Source organism: Amblyomma mixtum, chromosome 4, assembly GCF_055824585.1.
Source record: "Amblyomma mixtum isolate Tamu chromosome 4, ASM5582458v1, whole genome shotgun sequence".
Taxonomy (NCBI): Eukaryota; Metazoa; Arthropoda; class Arachnida; order Ixodida; family Ixodidae; genus Amblyomma; species Amblyomma mixtum.
This window is the reverse complement of record NC_143015.1, coordinates 77,549,095-77,573,055: the sequence shown is the minus strand read 5'-3', so window position 1 is coordinate 77,573,055 and position 23,961 is coordinate 77,549,095. Positions and strand designations below refer to the sequence as shown.

General features: G+C 46.0%; 1 protein-coding gene across 1 annotated transcript in view; it reads right to left on the bottom strand.

The window, feature by feature from the left end:
- LOC149347129 (sodium-coupled monocarboxylate transporter 1-like) overlaps positions 1-23,401 on the bottom strand; it is a 51,743-nt gene extending 28,342 nt beyond the window's left edge. The window contains exons 1-5 of the mRNA XM_089541498.1: positions 23,222-23,401; positions 9,751-10,014; positions 6,072-6,137; positions 3,226-3,277; positions 486-553 (exon numbers count right to left, since the gene is read on the bottom strand). Of these exons, the coding sequence (XP_089397624.1) occupies positions 486-553; positions 3,226-3,277; positions 6,072-6,137; positions 9,751-10,014; positions 23,222-23,335 (564 nt within the window). The 5' untranslated portion in view covers positions 23,336-23,401. The remainder of the gene's footprint in view (positions 1-485; positions 554-3,225; positions 3,278-6,071; positions 6,138-9,750; positions 10,015-23,221) is intronic.
- Positions 23,402-23,961: the final 560 nt, after the last annotated feature.

The following is a 23,961-nucleotide window of genomic DNA, read 5'->3' as shown; positions in this document are numbered from 1 at the left end:
AGCAGACGTCACGTTCAAAAAACACCCACTTTCTGATGCAAGTATTTTTGTAGCTCATGCGCAGGTGGATGGCGTTTACAGTGGATACCAGTTTTAGGTCATGGCTGGTTTGGTTTATGGGGTTTAACGTCCCAAAGCGACTAAGGCTATGAGAGACGCCGTAGTGGAGGGCTCCGGAAATTTCGACCACCTGCGGTTCTTTAACGTGCACTGACATCGCACAGTACACGGGCCTCGAATTTCTTCCAAAGAAATTCAGCCGCCGCGGCCGGGATCGAACCCGCGTCTTTCGGGTCAGCAGCCGAGCACCATAACCACTCAGCCACCGCGGCGGCTTAGGTCATGGCGGTGCCCTAAATCAAGCCGCACGGTTCTGAAACTCCAACACAGACTAAGCCAGGCTAAGGTCAACAGCCTGTTTTGAGTGCTTGGTTTTGGTGCGATAATGCGATAAGTGCCCAACATAAGTGCAAAATGTCCCTTACCAGAGCCGTGTATATTGTTCCTGCCAAACCAATGGCAATGTTGGAGTACAGCAGCCCCACGGGGAACACTGCAAAAATAGTAAACAAGAAAGATAAGGACCCACGTTTATTTATTTGTGACTGCATCCTATTCGAGCACAGGACATTAGATAAGTGTATAAAAATCAAGGGCGCTTGTTGGCCGAGAAAGCAAGACTACGTAGACAGGTGCCGGGAGGGAACTTTAGGGTTAGAAACCGTTCCTCTTCTTACATTCAAGAAATGCATCGCTCCTCACAGCGTGCCTTATTATATCCCTTTACATCGTCAGCTCTTACGAACGTGTTTTCCGGTTCTATGGCGTCGTTAACGTAACACGAAGCAGAAGAGAAGAGCAGAGAGGACACTAGCAGCTCTTGCCGAATTTAGGGCTAACGCAGCCGCAGGGCTAGTGCAGTTAATACGGTGTATGTCAGACATTCTTTGACGAAAATTCTGAATATTGAAAAATTGTATGATACTCTTATGGAAATATTGATACATGCATTCGAAGAGACCGAAGTAATGCATGCACTAGAAGAGGAAGAAGTTAGTTGGCTCTCGCGCGCTCTCGCGCGCTCTCGGGCCACTGAGGGGCTGCCGCAGTTTTGAAGGTAATTGTACATTGTTTTCATGTGTAATATAATCTTTCTTTTAACGTATTTCCATCGATTGTAGCGAGCAAGTAAGGCTGCTGTATAAAACCCGCGGGGAACACTTTTGGCGATAGCAAAAACGTTAATAACAAAAAAATCAAGACCGCCGTTGGGTGGTATGTGGGCATATTCATTGTTATACTAAAATCTTACGTTGCATAAAAAAGTTGCATTCGTAAACTGTTTCCCACCAAAAAATGCTTTTGTTCACAATTGTTTGGTATGCACCTGTTGCAGTCGCTGCCGTGCCTGAATAGCTGCCTTTGCCGTACGTCGTACTTTCCGTAGATAACGTATTTACCCTGCAATGGGCCTAGAAGTCTTGCATAGCTCTCGTTGAATATCGTGTTACACAAGGGTTGTAAGCAGCGTTTTTTTTTTTTTTGCAGTACACAAGCATTTGCACGTTCAGAAGCGCATTTACATTTGCGTCAGTACACAATTGGTCAAGAATATTGAATACTTTTCTGTCAGATGCGAGCGCTTCTATTACAAAAATTGCGCGCTTATGAACAAAACTCCCAGTAAAAAGATAAAACAGCAGCAAATACCAATTTGCCTTAAGATATTTTTCTCCATCGTGAATGGGCACTAGGGGCTGCTATTATCAGAGCTATACTATTTCAAAATTCTTCATAGACCAGCAGAATCTCGTGCACGGAATGCAGTAGATTCACTGCGTCACCAAGACAACTGAAAACTCCTTGTCGCAGAATGTATTTCCTTTGACGGACACATAGCGGGAAGTCTATGGGTTCAGTTTTCTGAAGCTTTAGTAGTACTGTATTGACACGGATTTCACGATGCCACGAATACAAAAAAAAGTTGGAAGAGTTGTGGAAGCAGCACCAAGCTAAACGCAGCAACAGTGAAGTGTGAAGAGCGTTCAACTTCAATTTTTTTCTACGTTTACATTTCCCTCTTCCCTTACACTCAAATAAAGTCTGTTTAAAGTTGCCTATTCAGGAATATTCAAAAGAGAACCGATTAGCAACAAACGAAAGCCTGTTCTTGCTTTGTCCCTGGGTTTTGCTACTAGACGGGCACCAAATGAGAAGACCATTGCCGTTGTCAGTTCCTCGATTAGCCAAACTTTATAATAAGCTTTTTAGACACGCTGTTTCCAGCATATTTATGCTGAAAGCTTACGAGTGATTGTATTTCCAGTCTATTTCATTTGGCAAAACTCTTCTAGGAGCTTGCGTTACAAAATTAATAGCCTCGAAATGTGTAGCCCAATGCGCGCAATTACTGCTTTAAGTCGGCGACAAAAGGCTCAAAATTACTCCCTAGTGTGACGCTGCAGTTGCATATGGCGTCTCTTAAATGTCGTTGGCGGAATATGAAAGGTGAACAGTTCTTAGCTGCACCTGTTGCCTGGCGCCGTTAGCAGACGAAGCGAACAGCTGCGGCACAGCAGAGCGAAGTTATTTTACCTTCACCGCCTTTTGTCCGTAACTACGTGGATTGAGCTCGAAATTTAGTGTTGAATACCTCAAGACGAGGGCGAGGCCGCGACTTCTGCAAAACTGAAGTGGCGTTAAATACAAGTGCCTTTAAGTTTCCACTATAAACGTGTACGCTAGGTGCAGTGACCGAATTTACTAACCGGTTTACTAACAGTTTCTAACAGGAGATTGAAAACGGCCACCGACCCCTCACTTTTTGCCCATCTGGTGCAGAACATACATGCAGCAGAAACAGGCTTTGATATGCTGCTCATAATTTTAAAAACATCCTGAAACACATTTTTAAATACACTGTAGGAACTCACCCGTGAAATCAGTCAGTTGAACGGTATGCTTCTAAAATTGAGGCGTTTAAAACTGCTCACGTAAGTCAAGAGAAAGCTACATATCCTTCACAAAGACACCAGGAACATAATTAGCAGGAAGGTTCTGGGGTGTTTTCTACTTCATACATGAACCCAACGCGTGAGCCGCGATATACCGCCGTTTGGGTCATTTGGTTCGTACCACTTCAGCAGTATGCGCACAAATAAATACCGTCTGTGCGAACTTTCTATGGAACTGAAAGAAAAGAAATTACTGAAGAGGAATACTTACTCGTTGAGATCCCAATGGCGGCACTGTAGATACCGACAGCGCCCAGAGTTTGCTGCAGTGAACAATATGAAAAGTACCCCAGAAGTTAGGAGAGTGACTGGAACTCATATGACCTTTGGGTATGTTGTCAAGGAAGATCAATTAAGAATGAACCAAATGCTAACAAAAAAAAAACAAACTTCTGCATATTACTTTTTTTAGTTTGCGTGAAAGTTGGCAATCAATTATGCAACGGACCACATTTTTTTTTCTATTTTTACGCTTTCCTGCTCACATGCATTCCATAAGTAAAAGTCATCAGCGAAATCTTGGCCGGTATTCTCGAAAAGAAAGCAGCGTAAGTGAATTTTCTTGCAAGGGTGGCGTCTTGCGTTATTCTGTTTTTGTTAGAACTGTTCGGGACTGGAACAGTTTGCCATCGAGCGTTGTATGTATTACATCTAATGAAGCATTTTTCCATGCACTGCAATAATTCTTGTATACCTATAATTAAGTCTGTACCGCCCTGCTGTAATGCTCTGCGGGGCGATGCAGGTAACTAATAAATAAATAAATAAATAAATAAATAAATAAATAAATAAATAAATAAATAAATAAATAAATAAATAAATAAATAAATAAATAAATAAATAAATAAATAAATAAATAAATAAATAAATAAATAAATAAATAAATAAATAAATAAATAAATAAATAAATAAACTGGAAACAACACACAAGCCGCCTTCGACCATCGCACGCCTCCTTCCTAGTCGAAAAGACTGTCACACTAAACAAAAGGCCCCAATGAGTGGTATATAAAGTCCCCTGCTCGGAGTTCTGGGCGTCCTACGTTGGCGAAACCAATTATTTCCCCGAAAGAATGAAGCAGCACAAAGCTGATGTCAGAAAAATGAAGAGGAACCGAAGCGTGGTGGCTAAGCCCTGGGAGGCGTTTGACCGCAGAATTGACTTCGAAGAAACCATTGTGCAGGAGGGCAAGCCGTGTCCGCGCAGAAGGCTCTTGCTTGAGTCATGCCACGTTCAACAGATGCGAGGGTATGTTCACAACTTCATAAGAACACGTCCCTCCTCTTACATCCATCGTTTACGTTCAGTGACACGGTGGTCAAATATGCGAGGGCATAAACAGTCAAGATGAAACTCGCCGACAGCCACACCTGATGCATGTTCTGGTTTATGATTTGAGAGTTTAAAGTCCAAAAGCGGCTTAGGGTATGAGGGACGCCGTAGTGAAGGGTTCCGGAAATTTGGACCACCTGGGGTTTGTTAACAAGCACTGTCATCGCAGACTACACGGGCCTCTACGATTTCGCCTCCGTCGAAATGCGACCACCGCGGCAGGGATCGAACCCGCGTTTCAGCTCAGTAGCCGAGCATCACAACCACTGAGCCACGGCGGCGGCTTACACATGATGAAGGAACCGTATAGATTCCGGTTCCTTCGAACCAGATTCTCAAGCGTCGTGTTAATTTAATTCTGGTTGGCGTTCTTTTCTGATTTAATTTAAGTATCCTGGCCAAACGAGACAATCTTCTTTCGAACGTTTTCAATTGAAGTTGAGGGCTTTTAGCGCTGCAGTATGGATGCCTTTAATTAGGGTTTGGAGCTTTGAGTGCAGAGAATGAAGCCGAGCTATCTTGAGAATCTCGTATGCGGGAAGCGAATTGGTGTATTGGTGAAGCTTTTCTAAATACTTTTGATCAGCGCCTTTGTTCAATGTGGAGGTATCCTGGCGTCTAGTTGCGAATAGTTGCGGAGGGACAGGGCTGTGTACTTCATCGGAGGCATAAGGCTGGTGAGATGATGATGATAACTGCTAGACGCTTTGTGAACCGATTGTTTCCCTACTTCGCCAACTGCCATCCTCGAACAGTGTTGCCCACCTGCTGAACGCAAGTCATTGGAAACCGTGTCATTCAAATTGTTCTGATCGGCAACTTTCGCACGGCCAACATTGCCGAAAGTAAACTCTGCCGCCGTGGTGGCTCAGTGGCTATCCCATTTAACTGCCTAGTCCGAAGTGGCAGGATGGAATTCCTGCAGTGGCCACCACGTTTCGGAAGGGGTGAAGCACAAATTTCCCCCGCATGCTGTGCGATGTGAGTGGGCCTTAAAAATCCTCAGGTGGTCGAAGTTAATCTGGAACCCGCCAATACGTTGTCTCTCATGGCCCGGGCACTGATTAGCACATACTTTGATCCCCGGGGACGCTAAGCGCCACATTCTGTATACGTATCATCAGTTACTGCGGAGTTCGTTGCGGACTGTACCGCTATACAGAAATTACTTTTGCTTAGATGAGATGGCGATAGTCAGCACGCTGCGAAGCTTTTCAACAGTAGTACGCCTTCTTTATGCGATGTAAACGAAGTTCAGCGCGAATATTTTCGTTTGAATATTTCTTGTCGTCGCATTGAGATCAGTATTGAATTTGCAGCTCCCTCGCACGCACACAGAAATGCTACAAACGCTGCTAACTACAGCTCTGATATCTCTTAAATTCTAAAATGAAACAGAGCGCTCGGTTGAAGCTTTCTTTCTTGCGAACGTGCATAAAAGTCCACATTTTCAAAGCGATACTGTCAGGAAGAGAAAACTGCGTAGTTTGGAATGGAAAATAAGTCACCTTCTGCTATCGTTATAACTGATATGTCAACATTTGAACACACACCGCTATCTGTGCATCGCAGAGCTAGAACTCTAGCAACGTTCACTAGGATGTGAATGGAGTTAACGTTTTGGCAAAACTGAATGTCGCTGAACGAAATTTTCTGTTTGCTTTAGTCTCTTCTCTGGTGTGGTTCACTTATGAGAACAGAAAAATATAAGGTTCTTCACTTACGCTCAGCACAAAGTAGAAGACGCAGGCGGTGATGCCGACCTTGTTGTCGAAGCGGAGCCGCAGGTACTTAAGGGGATGAAAGAAATGAAGGACGCACCCATGAAGAAAAGCTGCATCAACACTGACAGTTGAGTAGAACAAATATATATAGAGCAGCCAGAAGAGCTTAGAAAGCGCATTTTAATGGTATATAAGTAATTGACAACTACTAATTTGTAAAACATAATAGCAAGCTTGAATTCAAACATCATATACTCGGCTATAAAAGGCAGCCGCTCGGAACAAATGCTTTTTTTTTTATCAGATTCGGTCTCATATGGAAGTACCTGGTTGACCAGCCCCAGGACGCCGCAAGAACGACTCCAGATTATGACTCCTTTCACTCTTGCATAGCGTGTGAAGTCCGACCAACTCAAGAAATGAGGTTCCTATGTGCCACACAGCCCATCTATGCCGTTTTGGAGGACAATCTTTTTATTGAAATAAAAAAAAGTCGAGACCATGTTCGAGAACATTTTCAATCACTAAGTATGGCAGTTATAGGAAATAATTTGTGCAGTTCAGAACTGTGCGGCAAGAATCATCTGCAATGACACTCGTAATGGCAGTTGGCAGTGTGCTCTGCAAACCTTGCTGCCCTCTTTGGGTCTTGTTTAAGCTTGTCATTGTGAAGCATTTAATGAAACTTATCATTCTCCTTTCCGTACCTCGCTTAACTGACTTCATGTAATTCAGAGTCTTTTTCTCAGCCGCCTTTTTTTTGCAGGAGAAATGACTATTGGCACCGATTTTTTTCCATAATTTTTTTACAATACTCCACCATTAATCTGCTAAGAACATCACAGCGTGTCTCAAACCTAACAACACCACGTGTTTCTTCTTTTTTAACAGAAGGTGCGTGGTAAGGCGGTTGTCACAAAATTCGGCCAGATTCGGGAGCCAATGTGGCACGAGGAGAAACGCGCGCGCGCACGCTATGGAAGGACTGAGAACGATCGAGAGAAATCTACACATGACCGACCCGATGGGAGCGCTTAGCCTAGTTCGCGCTGAGAGATCCCGTCTACGCTTCTTCGCTCGGAAGCGGCGAAGCTCGGTCAAAGAAGAAGCGACTCGAGACATCTGGAACCTGCCTCCTCGCCTGACCAATGGCGTAGCGCATTCGGCGGGAGGGTGATAGTGTTTGTACTGTCGACGCACTACGAGCGTGCTTGCTTAAGGGCGAAATGATTTAACAGACGAGGCGCGCCGTATAAATGAAAGACGTTTAACGCCATCCGTCCGCCCGATAGTAGCTTTAGAATAGGGGCCCCAAGCTTTGGGGGCCCCCAAGAAGTTTGGGGCGTCGAAGTGTGCATGCGCAAACGCAAGACCCGCCCTGCGTCTTGGGTTAACGTTAGTGGCGAACGCTGTTTTGACGAAACAGCTTGCGCCCCAACGCCGCTCTACGTTCAGGCAACATGGCGGCGCCCATCGAAGCGGGGCCTCTCGCTCCACAACCGATTCGTCGGTGTCGATACGCTGTGCACCACGTTCACACCAAACTAAAGGCGCGCGAAGCTTTATTTTTATCTTAACTCGTCTGAATCGCAAAATTTTAGCGATAAAACACCCCAAATTTTCAGATTGCTTCCGAGTTTACAGAGCTGCTAGGCTTAGCGAGTATGCGTCGTTTGAAGTCAGAAAGCGCACGAGGTTCAAACAGGCGTGCGCCCCAACGCGGCTCTTGTTCAGGCAACATGGCGGCGCCCATCGAAGCGGGGCCTCTCGCTTCACCACCGATTCGTTGTCACCCCTGCTCTGTGTACTAAGTTCACAGCAAATAAAAGGAGTACTAAGCTTTCGCTTCCTCTGAAGATGCCAGAACCATAAAATTTCAGCGATGAAAACACTTTAACGCTGGGTTTGCAAGACCAAAGTTGCTCTTCCAGAGCAATGGGTGCAGCAATAGCCCCGCAACCCTTATTTATGAGCAGATAGTTGTTCTTAAGGCTGTCTAGCTAGCATGTAGGCCTGCTGTTGTCGGAGGCACTTTCTTAGTCGCTTCCATTTTCTGACCCATTCATTGTCTGGCGTCCCCCACCTTTCATGGATAAATGGAAAGCGGGGATAGAAAGAGGGGAACGGCTGTCGAGTGGACAGAGGACAATCTCCATAAACGCCACCTGCCACAGTTGGTAGGCGGAGGTTCACACAGGTGTCGCTGAACAGTTTTAGCCTTCATTGCTCACCGGATGGTATGGCGTTAAAAGCCAGCAATCAAGGTCCCTGAAAACATAAGTCACAGTACTCGGCAACTTGCCCAACAATGGAACCAGTTAATGAGGCAAGGACTGAGTTGTATCGGCTCTGATGCTGGCATCCGGCGGATCGCCGCATTGCTGGCTGCGTGCTCATTGTGCGGCGCTGCATTAGAACAGGTGCGCACCAGTTCCCTCAGCGCTTTTGTTCTTCGAAGCATTGCAGGTCATTATTATCATGAAGCATATCCACCAGCTGCGCACCTAGTCACCGCTGTTGCCTTTCTGATGCACGTGGCGACGTTCTGTTCCACTAGCCATGACCCCATCCCTGCGTGGGCTCTAAAAACCTGCCTCTGCTCTACATCGCGCTCTTGCCGCATATCCTCCCAAAACTAGAAGGGACACTTAAGCCCAGCCGTAAGGGTTTGGCGCGGTAGTAATAATGGGTTAATGCCCACATATGCGAACAGTAGGCTTAAGTCTAGTTAGTGCTCATCATCATCATCAGCTTTACTATGTCCACTTCAGGGCAAAGGCCTCTCCCATGTCTCTCCAATTAACCCTGTCCTTCGCCAGTTGCGGCCACCGTGTCCCAGCAAACGTCTTAATATCATCCGCCCACCTAACTTTCTGCCGCCCCTTGCTGTGCTTGCCCTCTCTTGGAATCCACTCTGTTACCATAGCGGTTACCTTGCCTTCGCATTACATGTCCTGCCCAAGCCCGTATCTTCCTCCTGATTTGGACTAGGATGTCATTAACCCGCGTTTGTTTCCTCACCCACTCCACCCGCTTCCGATCTCTTAGCGTTACACCTATCATTTTTCTTTCCATAGCTCGCTGTGTTGTCCTTAACTTAAGCTGAACCCTCTTTGTTAGCCTCCCCGTTTGTGCCCCGTACGTGAGTACCGGTAAGATACACCTGTTTAATTTTCTGTAGTAGGATATTGGTAAACTGCCATTCATGATCTGAGATTACCTACCTACTGGAAAAAAATTGCCGATGCTTTAGCGTGGTTAGGCCAAATGCGAATTAAGTGCAGTAGCGCTTCGGTTTCACCCAGTTTCGCTTCGAAGTTCGCTGTTCAAGGTTAAGCAGCCTTCAGACAAAAAACCGCGAAATCAGTGAGTGGGGTCTTTAGCTCTAGCGCACTAAAACTGGAGGGAAGTTCAATCACCACACCACTTCTGAAGTTGTGGTGCAGTGGTTAAGCGATTCTGCACTGCCCTGCGATGGAAGGTGCGCCCACCGGTGGGGCTTCAAAATCTTAGGTTGCTCTTCCCGAGGTTACTCTTCCCGAGCGACCTCTCGCCACCAATCAATAACTGAGCTGCCCTGTGTTGCCACGATGGTCAGATTGCTCACGTCACAAGGTCACTTGGCCCAAAAGCCTCGATGTCCCGCACGTGTATTTCGAAATCCTACTGAATGCCTTACCTGGAAAACGGACACAACCCGCAGCTCATAAAGCAGGGGCACCAGGACCGTTGACGTCACTGCCACTGCGAGGGGTGTGGCAGCCAGCAGCCAGACCAAGTGGAATCCGTAGGCGTAGAAGTGGCCCAGGAATCCAACAACGGACACACCGTTCACCACGGAAGCCAGGACGGATATGGTCAGCGCGGCCGCGGGAAGGCTGCGGCCCCCCAGAAATGCGTCCACGTCGGCGCTCACGCTTCCACTGTCTTCAGCTGGAAGCACCTAGGTGATAAGAAAGAAACCTGATTTTCAGTCAACGTATATCTGTGACAAGTATAAGCCACATGAAATGATTTAATACTAGAGAATTTAGGTTTGGTTTGGTTTATTAGGGTTTAACGTCCCAAAGCGACTCAGGCTATGAGGGACGCCACAGTGAAGGGCTCCGGAAATTTCGACAACCTGGGTTTCTTCAACGTGCACTGACATCGCACAGAACACGGGCCTTCAGTATTTCGCCTCCATCGAAATTCGGCTGCCACGGCCGAGATCGAACCCGCGTGCTTTGGGTCAGCAGCCCAGCGCCGTAACCTCTGAGCCACCACGGCGAGGCTCTAGAGAATTTCCCCGTGAACGCTTGGGTTTCTCCAAGTCGCGACAAATTAGGAAACAATTCCATGGGGCGGATGGAACATGAGCCTGCCCACACGGGAATTTAACTATGCTCCTGCGTTAGAGTCGGGTGTACTAAAAGAAAATACGGACTGCATAAAATGAAAATGCCCTGTCGTAATCTCACTGACGTAGGGATGTTAAATACAGCTTACTGCTTTCCGGGTGCTCGAGATAAGAAGTTCTGTTCTGTGGGGATTTTGTGTTTATTATGCGAGTGGTTGGTGTCACTGCTTTTTTTTAAAAAAAAGGTCGCTGGTCAAAGCCTGAGTGCCCCACTTCCCTTGCGTACCTCCATAAACGTGCAAGCAGAGACACATTATCAAATGCTATGACAGTACAGATCAATATTTAGGTATCTTATGCAGCCATGAGCCCACTAATTTTTTAATACTCTTTAGAGAACGTTAAAAACAGACAGAGCGCTTACCACTGTATTTCTGTGGCGCTCCTCATGACAGCCCTCACAACGCCTCGTTTCCCCAACTTCGAATAGGACGAGGTCAATGAAACTAGCTGCTTCACCTCGTCCCATTCGAAGTTAGTGAAACGAGGCGTCGTGAGGGCTGTCATACATTGCGCCGTTGGGAGGTCCTGTGAACATGAAGCCTTCTCTAGCCTCAGCACTCAGTTGGATAGGTTGGAACGGGAAGCGTAGCCGGCCGCTATGTTGCGAATCATCGCGGAAAAGTCACTGCTGATCTTTGAGGCTACTCTGCAGCCAAGGTGAATGACAATACACTTGCGAGGACGGCAGTAATCCCTTCATTCATCAGTTATTACATAGGCTGAAGAAAATTGTAGGTGAGCCTAATCTCTTCAGCGTAACGCCACAATCGCGCTCCTAGCGGAGAGCGCAGGAGTTAGACGCCGGTGGTGGCACCGCCGCGGCTTACGACGGCGCGAGTCGGTCGCCCTTCTCTGCGGCGTGACGTCACAAAGCACCTGTTGCGCTCCTAGCGGAGAGCGCAGGAGTTAGGCGCCGGTGGTGGCACCGCCGCGGCTTGCGACGGCGCGAGTCGGTCGCCCTTCTCTTCGGCGTGATGTCACACAAGACGTCACACAGAGGTGAACTAAAGGTCAATGGTGGCACCGCCCCGCCACGGCAAAGGCTGAAAGTGCAAGTAGTAAAGCTTTCGCTTGAAAACGACGACATGCCACCGGTTTCTGAAGGAACCAGCGCAAAAAACACAAGGGACAAGAGAAAGGCGGAAGACGACGGACAGGAGCGCTGATGATTCTTTTCAGCGCTCAGCGCTTCTGTCCTTCGTGTTCCGCCTTTTTCTTGTCCATTGTGTTTTTTGCGCTGGTTCCTTCAGAAGCATGTATTACCAACTAGCCCAACAACAAGTGATGCCACCGGTGGGATCCTAACCCACGACCTCCGAATTTCGCGTCCGGTGCTCTACCAACTGTGCTACGGTGGCGGCTGTCTAATCTGCTTTCGGTGGTATTTATACGTAACGTAACCGAACCATGAAAGTGTTCACTAGCGCAGCCCTCGTTCATAACAGCCGACGTAGTGAGTCCTGTATTACAGTGAGTGCCCCGTAGTAACTTCATTGAACGGTGAGGGCGGAAGCTGTGCGAGAACTCTCTTATGCTACCTACGGCACCAAGACTGCCAGAATCGCGGCCCTCGTTAGCTATAGAGCAGACAAGGTGGAGGCATACGCGCGTGGACACAATCCGGAACGCTGTACGCCGCTGTGGCTTTCAGTTAACTTGTAGAAAGAACTTTAATGCATGCACAAACATTACGAGTAAGCAATATACCCCCTTTGACAAAAGTAACCAAGCAACAGCTTTTTGCTTCTTTACTGATAACGAACCGTTTAAAGCACCCCCGAAAGACCTAAATGTGTCAAAACGTATGGGCAAGGGCTCACCTTACTTAACACAGAATCATAGCTTAAGTGCTTCGCTACGCGGCTCAGAAACAAACCATATGTGCCCGGTTACTTTTGGCAAAGACTGTACCCGGGGGGAGTAATGCTTTCGCGTTCCCACAGGCAAGCAATCATAACCGTCTCTGCCGTATTTTTTCTTGTTTCTCTTTTTTTAGCGATGAATTTCAGTTTAAACTTAGCTCACGGTTTCAAACTTCCTTTTATACGCCAGGCGCCGCGTTGAAGTCGTGCCTTGTGCCTGTTATCAGCTGATAATAGTCCGAGTGGGGCAGTTTTGTTTCTGTGCTGTGGGACCTATAAATCGTCCTCTTTGACATGAAACGCCAACTGTTAGTTCAACGCTTGTGTGGTCTTGTCACGTCCCTGTCTTTTGCGCGGTTTCCTTCCATTAAAAATTGCCGGTAATTCATGCAATATGGTAAACAATACTTCAGCCAAATCACTCTGTGCATACAAATGAGGTGACATTATACCACCGCTAGGAGGCCATGCCGCATAGATGAGCAGTGAATGCGAGCATAGAGTTTTTTAAAACCCAGTTAGAGATGCAGAAGTTGTTTCGACTGCTATGCAGTTAAATAACTCTACATCCTGCGATTTTTGTTACATTGAGATATGTCCTGTAAAATTTGTTGTGGATGTTATGAAAGTGCCACTCACTTGTCTTGTTAATCTCTGCCTTACAAATGGCTGCTTCCCTGAAGCTTTGTTAACAGCTAGAGGGTGTGTTATTTATAAGAGAGGAGGTAAAAATAACCTAGATAACTACGGACCAATATTTATCTTGCCAATATATTCAAGGCTACTTGAAAAAGTTTTCTTTCATGCATAGTACGGTTCACAGATAAATACAACTTGATGAAAAATACACAGTATGGCTGCCGGAAACAACGTTCCACTGAACTTGCCCTGCTTGATCATAAAGAGTGTATCCTTAAGGGCATTCAACAAAACTATTATACACTAGGAATTTTTGTCGATTTCCGCAAAGCATTCGACTCTCTCAACCGCAGTTTACTTTTACAAAAGCTAAGTTGTTATGGTGTTCGCGGCACCGCTTACGATGTTATTCAGTCGTACTTTGGCTATCGCAAGCAATACGTAACTTTGAATTTTTTCTCATCCTCAATTAAACCTAATCCATTTTGAGTACATCAAGATAGCATTTTAGGCCCATAACTCTTTAAAATATATATAAGTGATATTGTCGACCTGGATACGTCACTCAAATTTGTTGTCTACGCCGATGATACCAGTCTCCTTTTTAGTTGATAATGACAAAGAGGTACTGTGCCGGCGGGCAAATGACACATTAAAGAAACTACAAGACTGGGTTTCTAGTAACACGTTAGTCATTAATGGTGCAATAACTAAGGCTGTAATTTTTAGAGCGAGGGAAAGCACGTTGCCCATACTTATCTTTAATGTTAAATAATAAACCAATAGAAAGGGTCAATTGTTTCTAAACTTTATGCGCATTTTTTCAGGAAAATTTGCAATGGGACACGCACGTAGATCATGTTGTAACTAAATCGGCACGTGTAACAGGCATATTGTTTCGCAAAACCAAGTTACTACCTATAAACACTAGACTTATTATCTATCATTCACTTTTTCTTTCTCATATACAGCACTGTCTTTGGCGTGGGGTACGACGACGGACACAAATATGTCCGAACTAATAAAACTCTAAAATACGCTAATTGAAGTTACCTCCAACAATTCTTCAACTCACAACCCTCGCTTTCTGTTGAAATTTTTTTTAATTTAATACCGTTGTCAGATGTATAGAAATATCACCTCAACTCACAACCCTCGCTTTTTGTTGAAAAATTTTAATTTAATACCGTTGTCAGACGTATAGAAATATCACCTGTGCAGAACTTTCAGAAGCCAACAAAAACAAGAGATAAACTTTCCTGCAGGCATGGCATGTTTAAGACTTAGGAGTCATTATTCAACGAGACATCCCTAATTCTAATCTGCGCCTCATTCACGGACCAATTACGGTGTTCAGATGTTATGTACAGCCATTCCGAATATACTGAATTCTTTCAGGAATGAAGGACTCGACATAGAGGACTTGGCATTGAGTGCGCTGAACTGGTTGTTTTTGTTATGTTCGTCTTACATCTGTAAAATTATGTGTATGGTCTAACGTGACCAATGCGGTATTACATCATTCCTGTTTTTTTTCCTCTCGCAATTCATTGTGTACATTTATTATTTTCTGTGTTATTAATTCATTGTAACTTTTTGTTCTGTTGATTGCGGTTCCATCATATATGTATTGTGTGTTTTTAGTTGACATCATATGCATCTGTAGCTGATGCTCTGCTCTCGGATAGGGGATGGGAGCCGAGTCGAGCTGCATAATAACAGCTTTTTCTCCCACCTCCTCATGTATGTGTGATAAATGAAATCAAATCTTAAATCAAATCAAATACGCAATGGTCTTATTACAGAAACGGCAACAGGCGTAAGTATACCACAGAAGAAATTATGCCTCTGCAGAAATGTGACGCTGTTTTATCTCGGTTTTATGCCGCAAAGAACGTAGAGAATATCGGAACCTATTGAATAAAAATATTAACGTCACAACAAACCCAATATCTTGTCCAACATTCCGGAATAAAAATTGCGAAAATTGAAAAATGTTTAGACTATGGAAATATTGAAGGTAATGGTCCATTCTTCTGATATGTACCAAATTTTTGTTTTGAAGCAATTCTATCGATCGCATTGAACAGTCAAGGCTACAATAGAAAACAAATAGGGAAAGGTTTTTGACGATAGCAAAAACGTTAATAAAAAAAAACGCAAGACTGCCGGCGGATGATATGCGGATATATTGATTGTTATAGTTAAACCTTACATGATATGAAAAAATTGAGTTCTTAAATGGTTTCCAACTGAAAAATGCTTTTGTCCACAATTGTTGGGTATGGCTTGCTGTATTGTTTGCCATAGTAAGGAGTCGCAGTACTTATCTTGCATGCTACTCTATGGCATCAAAACGCCAAACCACCACTCATGTTTGCACTTGCGAAGTTGGAATACCTTTTTAATAAGTTTTCTTTCCCTATAAAGCGCAGAATGTTTTCGTCTACGTATAGCTCAGCAGTCAGTGGGATCGAGAGGTGAAACGATTCAGCATGACATCTGGCACATTCCTACAAGCCTTGCAAAGGGGCCGCCAACACGACCCGGAACAAGGACAAATGCGAAACAAGCGTAAACACGTGCCATTGGGATCCTACACTAAGCGAATGAGGTTCGCTTCGTCGAAAAGGCTATCATAATGCTTGTTTTCGTTTTAGCGTAGATCACGCGCACTTCGTAAGCACAGCTGAGCCGGCGTGGGCGGCTAAGCGCAGGGTGTCGAACCGGAATTTTTTCGGGTTCGGTTCAGGTTCGAGTTCACACCTTTCGGGTTCAGTTCCGGGTTCGGTTCCAGAGCGACATTCCGTTCCGGTTCGAACCGGTTCGGACCGTACTGAACCGGTTCGAACCGGTTCAAACGGGTTCAGGGCAAAAAAAAATTAGAACGTAGATGAGTTTTAATCAACCTTGTTATGGTGTTTACTTTTTTTTGTTGCATCGATATATAAAAGCAAAAATGCAGAAATTTGTTCAATTAGAGATTTACTCACTTTACCCACTTTATTTATTGTCCGCGGCAAAAAGACGAATTTAAGGCAGGAGCCGTAAAATGAAATAAACTCGAAATATAATGTACGGCTATGTGTATGCTATAATCCGTCTAATGACATATGAGGAGAAAAGCCGGTGGATTTTGCATCTACAAAACGCTCCAGCTTGAGCGATTTCGGAGACCCCGTCGTGCGATCCTTGAAGCCCGAGTCAGTCGGGAATTTTTCGTACACAGTGCACTTACGGGGGCGCCGACATGACCGCCGCACCCGGCCTCTACGTTCCCGCGCACTGTTGAGAAACGGAGCTGCCATGCATCGGCTCCTATATACAGACAGACACCCTTTCGTCGCCCCGAAACCGACTTGCCAGTCACCCCGCCCTTTCCTACATGATACGGGAATATGCGAGAACCCCTCCCCCACTCATCCCCCCCCCCCCCCCCCCCCGAACGAGAGCCTCGTGGGAGCACTAGCTCTCCCTAACACACTGAGCATACCAGAACATATTTTATTGAAATCTCCTCTTCGAAATAGCCTTTGTGACTCGCGTTATATATCTAGAGCCCCTATAGCTCAGTATCTTAAAAAAGACAGCTAATCGTGTATTCTTACTAGCACAGTGGGAAATTACGACTATGAATTGTTATGATGACGTCGACCTCTTTTATTGTGATAAAAAGAGTATGATGAAAAAAAAAACACGCTTGGATAGGTTAGGTTGAGGCGCTTCGTTTCTGCACAGACACAAATTGGTAACATCTTCGTTTGGATGTTGCGTTGCAACGTTCTTGCAAGTGCAGCATTCTGCTGGGAAGAAGGTGTACTTGCACTGCGTAGAATTTTTGCAACTTTTCCTGGGGGCTATCAAAGGGAGCATGTGCCTCTACAGAATTGTTTGCGCCTGGTAGAGTCTGGTGAATGTGTCGTGTACCATTTGTTCACCAACTTGTTTCAGGGCATTTATCTTCTAAACTACAAACAAACCCTTTCTGGGAGCTGTGCTTAATAGGCGGCTCAGTGCTCGTCTGTCTTTTCTGGACATGGTCGTGGGAGAACTTTATGCTCATACATTCGGTTTTCTCCCTCTTCGCTTTTCCTTGGGATACCTGTACGACATCTCCACAAGGCAAACGATAAAGGTTGTGACCGGTCATTTCTTCCTCTACCCATATATCTGCAGCCTTACCTAGCCTTTCTTGATACGAATTCAGCGGATGTAGTCCAGCCCAACGGCCGAAGATATAACGAACGCTCGCTTGTTACGAACGGGTGCGGTGTTACCGAGAAAATATGCGTAAGGGCAAAGACAATTCGTCGCAGATACAACTAAAAACTTTTGCAGCACCACTCGGTTGTAGCGAATGAGGAGGCGCGGTAAACTATCCTCACGTGCTTCCAGTGAGCGCGGAGTGAGAGAACGCCTCTCAACCTTCACGACACTGCTCCGGAATGAACATGTCGACCCAAAAACGCGATAAAAGGCGGCACTGCAGTGCGCAGCACTAACCGGAAAATCCGGCGTCTGGGAACACTGTACACAGTAACGTCAACGCGGTAATGATATGCTATAACTCCCTATTCAAACAGTAAGTAACCGCAGGCCAAGCCCGCGTCGACGGAAAATGAGGGCAATCACTGCCTGCGTGTTCGCCGGCTGGGCAAAGCCTCTCAAGTGGAAGAAGCACGGTGCGTGTGAGAAAGGGGCATCGCCGAAATCGAAGCTACTGACCATGGTCGTGAATCAAGTAACAACAGCGATTTGAGAGTTTTTAAAGCCTTGCTAGCCATGCGTGCTAGCTACGGGCTGGTCACGTGGTATGCATAGCCTGCCCAGATGGCCCCATCTTTTGCGCTGCTTCCACGTGCAGATAGCGTCATACAGCGGCCAGTGCAACTGATGCACTCTGTGCCACGAGCGCTGCGCTACTTTCGTCGCTGCATGAGCACAGGAACGACAGAAGCAGCTCAAAAACACACGTGACCGGACGTATGTAGATGTGTGACAACGCTTCGTTGATCCATGGCTGGCCAGATGTTTCCTTAGATATATATATAACTACGCTCCTGTAGACCACAAAATTGCTGCGACGAAGACGAAGCACTCCCGTACTCTCAGGAATCTTTTTTATGTGGCCTACCTGCCACCAGCTGCTGTGGACACTTCAACCACGATTAGTTATACACCCATCGCTAAATTTGATAGTTGGCAGCAAGAGTCTCCACGAGGAATAACTGACCACCCTAGGTAGCCAGGAAAGAGCCGCTGCAGGATCTGCTTTGCACAAGTAGGCGCCCATAAAGCAGTTTTATAAGAAATAAACGCCACTTTTAGTGGCCTTAGTATTTTTGGCTTTTATACGAAGAGTCTACTTACTACGAACATCAGATACAACGAACGGAATCCGCGTGACCGTCAGGTTCGTTATAAATGGGCTTTACTGTAGTTTCAATCGGCCGCAAAAACATTTTTCACGCTTCAAACATGGATCTTACGTGTTAGGACGTACCTTTGCGCTAAGGAGGCGTTTGTGCCGTGGTCAGTGAATTGCTACCCGTGAGAGCAACGAGAAATCACTGAGCAACAAAATAATAGTTTCTTTTTGTCGCGATGCTGCATTTTTTGGGGCATACTTCAGCAGTCTCTTAAAATGGACATTGAGAACATGCACTTCACAATAACATTTGTCTGCGACGAAAGACTCCGGAATTCCGTGGGAATTCTTCGTGTTCGTAGGACCGCTTAGCTTGTGGAACACCCGCATGATGGATCAACAGACAGGAACCCCGCGTTCAACGAGGTTGCTGTTCAGAGAAGAGTGCTCTTTACCGCTGAAGGAATATGCTGCTCAAGCTCAATCTCCTGACTCATTCCGAAATTTCGATGAGCGGGTGGAGTAAGGGAGCCATGGTGACGTAAGGACTTATGCTGAGATCTCTGAATTCGACGAGATCAAGCAAGGCACGAGGAATGTCATAGAGGTTCCTCATATTTCATGCAACAACGATAAAAAGAAGCCTCGGAGAGATGGCGGAGTAACCTAAGGCATCTCCAAACGGAGGTTTTCTGTTGCGCGGCCGCTGATACAAATCCATCTCGGAGTGTGCATACTCGTTTAGTTGTCCTTTTTACTGCGTTAGCAGTTTAGCCTCCCTTCCCAAAAATAACCGCACTGTGTGCGTGTGTGTGTGTGTGTGTGTGCGCGCGCGTGTGCGTGCGTTCGTGCGTGCGTGCGTGCGTGTGTGCGTGTGTGTGTGTGTGTGTGCGTGCGTGCGTGCGTGCGTGCGTGCGTGTGTGTGTGTGTGTGTGTGTGTGTGTGTGTGTGTGTGTGTGTGTGTGTGTGTGTGTGTGTGTGTGTGTGTGTGTGTGTGTGTGTGTGTGTGTGTGTGTGTGTGTGTGTGTGTGTGTGTGTGTGTGTGTGTGTGTGTGTGTGTGTGTGTGTGTGTGTGTGTGTGTGTGTGTGTGTGTGTGTGTGTGTGTGTGTGTGTGTGTGTGTGTGTGTGTGTGTGTGTGTGTGTGTGTGTGTGTGTGTGTGTGTGTGTGTGTGTGTGTGTGTGTGTGTGTGTGTGTGTGTGTGTGTGTGTGTGTGTGTGTGTGTGTGTGTGTGTGTGTGTGTGTGTGTGTGTGTGTGTGTGTGTGTGTGTGTGTGTGTGTGTGTGTGTGTGTGTGTGTGTGTGTGTGTGTGTGTGTGTGTGTGTGTGTGTGTGTGTGTGTGTGTGTGTGTGTGTGTGTGTGTGTGTGTGTGTGTGTGTGTGTGTGTGCAGCCTCCACCCTTGATGCACACCCCTGCAAGCGCACGTCCGGCCACTCACTGGTAAACCTTCACCCCTCCCACCACCCCCCATCACTCGCCTGCACCCAATGTAGCCGAGGCGGATTGTTGTGAATGCTCAACGTATGCCATTGTCCAAGCGTTCTACGAAAAAACGCCAACAAGCATAAGCCTTTCGTCTCAGACTCCAATAAACGGAAGTATGACAGCGAAAAGTAGATATAAGCCGCCAGACAGAGAATCCAAGATCAAGCAGTCCGAGAACAGTGTGATGAAGCGGCCTGCTAGCGACTGGCATCATGTTTTGATAAGCAGAACAGTTCGGCGTAACGGAAGCATTTCATCGCAGTTGCATCTCAATGCAGTAGCATCTTTCTGGGCGTAATCACTATCACATGCAAGCTAACGCATGCATTTCGGCATGGCCCCTTTGTGTAATCAGTATTTAATTTGTTTCTTATAAGTATAGCATCAATTTGTCCATCCTTCATTTGGTAATAACAGTAATAATACCTTGTGTTTGACGTGTCGAGTATACACGGCCTCTATACGATGGACGCTGTAGTGGTGGACTCCAGTTTAACTTAACCAGCCAGAGTTTTGGAGCGAGAGCTCTATCACGTCATATTTCGCCAAGGTGATCGAGTACTGCATTTTGACCTTCAGCAGATTGGAGCGCCGGAGGTGTGGCTGTGACGTAAGACCACGTGGCTCACCGCTGCTCCGACCACCGCTTCCCCAGACGTGGTCATGTGATTGTGCACGTGACTCGGATGCGACGCAACCTTGGATCAGCAGCCGAGCTCCACAGCCACCGCGGCATTTGTTTTTTCTTTATTGCACCACTGACCCATCGCGAAGGGTTTTATTTAGTACCTGCTGTCGGTGACAACGAACGCTGGTAAAAGTAAATTTTGCTCTACCCACTGCGGTGGCTCAGTGTTTTTGACGCTCGGCTACTTATTCGGTGTACCCGGGTTCGAACCCGGCGGCGTTTCGTTGGAGGGAAACGCAAAAAGCACCCAGTGTGGTGTCAGTGCATGTTGAAGTCCAAATGTTCCGAAGCCCTCCCCAACTGCACCTCTTCCTTCCTTTCTTCTTTCACTCCCACCTTCCCCCTTCCCTTGACACTGTTACTGCGCCATTTCCTTTTCCCTAAAACCCCTGCCACAGCGTTGTTAGGTCGTTGCGCTAATGTTTCATATATTTGTGGTAAATGACAAATAAAGGGAAGGCATTCTCAATCGGTGCTTAAAGGACTGTGCACCCAAATTTTATTACGTGCTTACTTCTTTCAAACGATGACTTAGATATTGGGATACGTGGATCACCATACGGTATTCGCCTACGGCCGCTGAATAATTTAGAAAAGAATTTATTCTCCATGCTGTTTCGGTTTCATCAACCTAAAAATGCTGTGACTTGTAGTTGAACCGTCACGTGAGGCCTGCAAAAACTGTGATATAGACGCTGATACTTCGTTTTGACTCACTACTGCACATAAACCAGCCTGCGTCAAAGGCTAGAATTACAACAAACGACTTACGAGCAGTTACATTGCCGGTTTATTTCGTGCCTCATGTAACCTAAATTTCACTACAGGTTGTTACCTGCCATCGCTCTGCTGATGAAACTAAAACAACGTCACGAAGAAATTCGAAAACAAATTATGTATTGGCTGTAGGCAAATACCACGAGGTGCTCCATGTATACCAATGTCGAAATCATCGTTTGAAAGAAGAAAATGCGCAAGGAGAAATTTGGTGTCTATAGTCCTTTATTGAGTTAGATCAGTGCTAACAATTTGATTAAAATCATACGCAAACATGAAAAGGAGAAGTAATAACTCAAGATTTCACATAAACCTGACTTACAGTGCTTTAGAATGTGCGCTAGTATATTACAGAAGAGTCGATTAGGTTTCCACACACTATACTTCATTCAATTTTGTCGTCTCAAGTACTTGGTGCCATTCTCCCACTTTCCAACACAGACAGCTTGGGATGGATAAACCTACGTGCAAGGCTATCTCATTTTGTCTGAAAAAAAAAAGAAGTGTGCCGGATTGCAAAAAAAGCGGGGCTGAACCGAGCTCCGAACCGGTTCGGAACGGTTCCTTTGAATCGTTCCGGTTCGGGTTCAGTTCCAAGATGGCGAAAAAAATATGGGTTCGGTTCGGCTCCGGTTCCGGGTGAAAATTCGGGTTCGGTTCCGGTTTCGGGTTCAGGTTCGGTTCCGGTTCTACACCCTGGCTAAGCGTGCAGTTGTAAAGCTTTCGACGCCCGCGATTAAGCAACTTATGTCAGATTCGCACTTATGGCACTTCATTCAATAATTATTAGGATCTGAACAACAGCATTCCGGTTATCGCTGAGAAGCTAGTCTCAAATCAACCCCCTTCTAATTCCTTCACTAATAGTCATCATCAGCTAGAGGATCAAGGCTTATCTTGTCATTCTCTAATCAGCCCTGCCCTGTTCCAACAGCGCCCACTATATCCAAGAAAATTGCATAATCCAATCTTCTAACCTGACCCTGTACCACCGAGGGCTTCCCTTTTTTTTTTTTGCTTCAAATACATCCTTTTAGCTCCAGGTTTCTGTACTGAGGTTTACATGCCTCGCTCAATTTTCTCCATTTGATTTGTACTAGCCCATTAGCCAAACCCATTTTGTTATCATTTGCACGCCGCGCACTTTCCCTTCACACTAACTCCACCATAATTCTTGCCATCGCTAATCACCTACTACAGCCGGCAGCAACAAAACCACAGCATCTCTAGTAATACTGCCGCCGCGGTGGCTCAGTGGTTATGGTGCTCGGCTACTGACTCGAAAGACGCGGGTTCGATCCCGGCCGCGGCGGTTGAATTTCTTTGCAGGAGAAATTCTAGAGGCTCGTGTACTGAGCGATGTCAGTGCACGTTAAAGAACCCCACGTGGTCGAAATTTCTCGAGCCCTCCACTACGGCGTCTCTCATAGCCTTAGTCGCTTTGGGGCGTTAAACCCCATAAACCAACCAACCAACCTCTAGTCATACTGGCACATTTCTTTTTGATAGTTAACGCAGGTGTGGAAATAGTAGTTTTAACTTTTACGTCCACCGAGGTCAGTTAACCGGTAGCGCTGGCTTGGTTACGCATGGTTGCTTTCTTGGGGAAGTTTATCTGCCATCCATGCAACACTAGGATTGAAATCCGGACACGTTAGTTCGAATTCAATCTTGAATAAGCTCAGAAGAAGCGGCAACAAATGCAAATAAGTGCAGACAACACTGCGATTGTATTGGGCGTTCTTCCCTCTTTGTTTTACCGGCTTTAATTGTCGCGATTGTTTAAGTGTGAGTCAATTCACGCGTTTCTTTCTGCTGCGGTCGGTTCAAATGAACCAAATTTTTGATTACATGCCTCGCAGCCGAACTAACCAAAACAAAATCAACATCATCAGAACGTCCTTGGCACCTTTACATCATGAAACATACCTTGCGTCGCCGATGAGCCACGGAGAAGTAGATTCCGACCAGGTAACCCAGGGCGGTAAGCACAGAGAACACAGCAATGTCCGCGCCGTCCAGGCTTATCGATGGGGAAGACATGCTTCCTCTGATTTTTTTCTTTCCCGTCTAATTTCCTGATGACTCCTGTAGACGTAAATTGCGCAAAATTGCTGCACCGGTTAGACGATCTTTTCGTTGACGAACATTCTCACTCACAGAAGCACCCCTGGGCTAATAAGCCGTAACTGAAATTGTTATTAAAACCAAATTTGAGATATTTAAAACAATTTGCAGGGCTCTTGAAACCTTTGAATGGCTTCTAAGCCTCGCGGTGTTCTGCCAGCGTAGGTCTGTTGCTCATCTCCGCTTGCACATCTGTGGGTGCCGGCTGTGGTTGGTTACCGTGCTCTCCCTTCACGCGGATACCGTAATTTTCGGTACAGAGTCCACATGCGGTGAACAGTCCGCAGGACTGAATTTTTGCTTGAAGCAAATACCTTTATTATATATTTCGCACTGGGTACAGTGCCCGCTAAAGCAAGATTTGCAAGCAGCGTCTAAAAGAATGTGTGCCCGCACAGCGCAAGTACAACAAATAATCGTTATAGAATAAGCGTTGTCAATTTTTATGTCGTATTCGGTGACACTGAGAAATAAATATCTTCCTGTGCTCGCCTACAGATAGTCTGGAAATCAACAAGTTTCTAAATTTATACATGTATAAC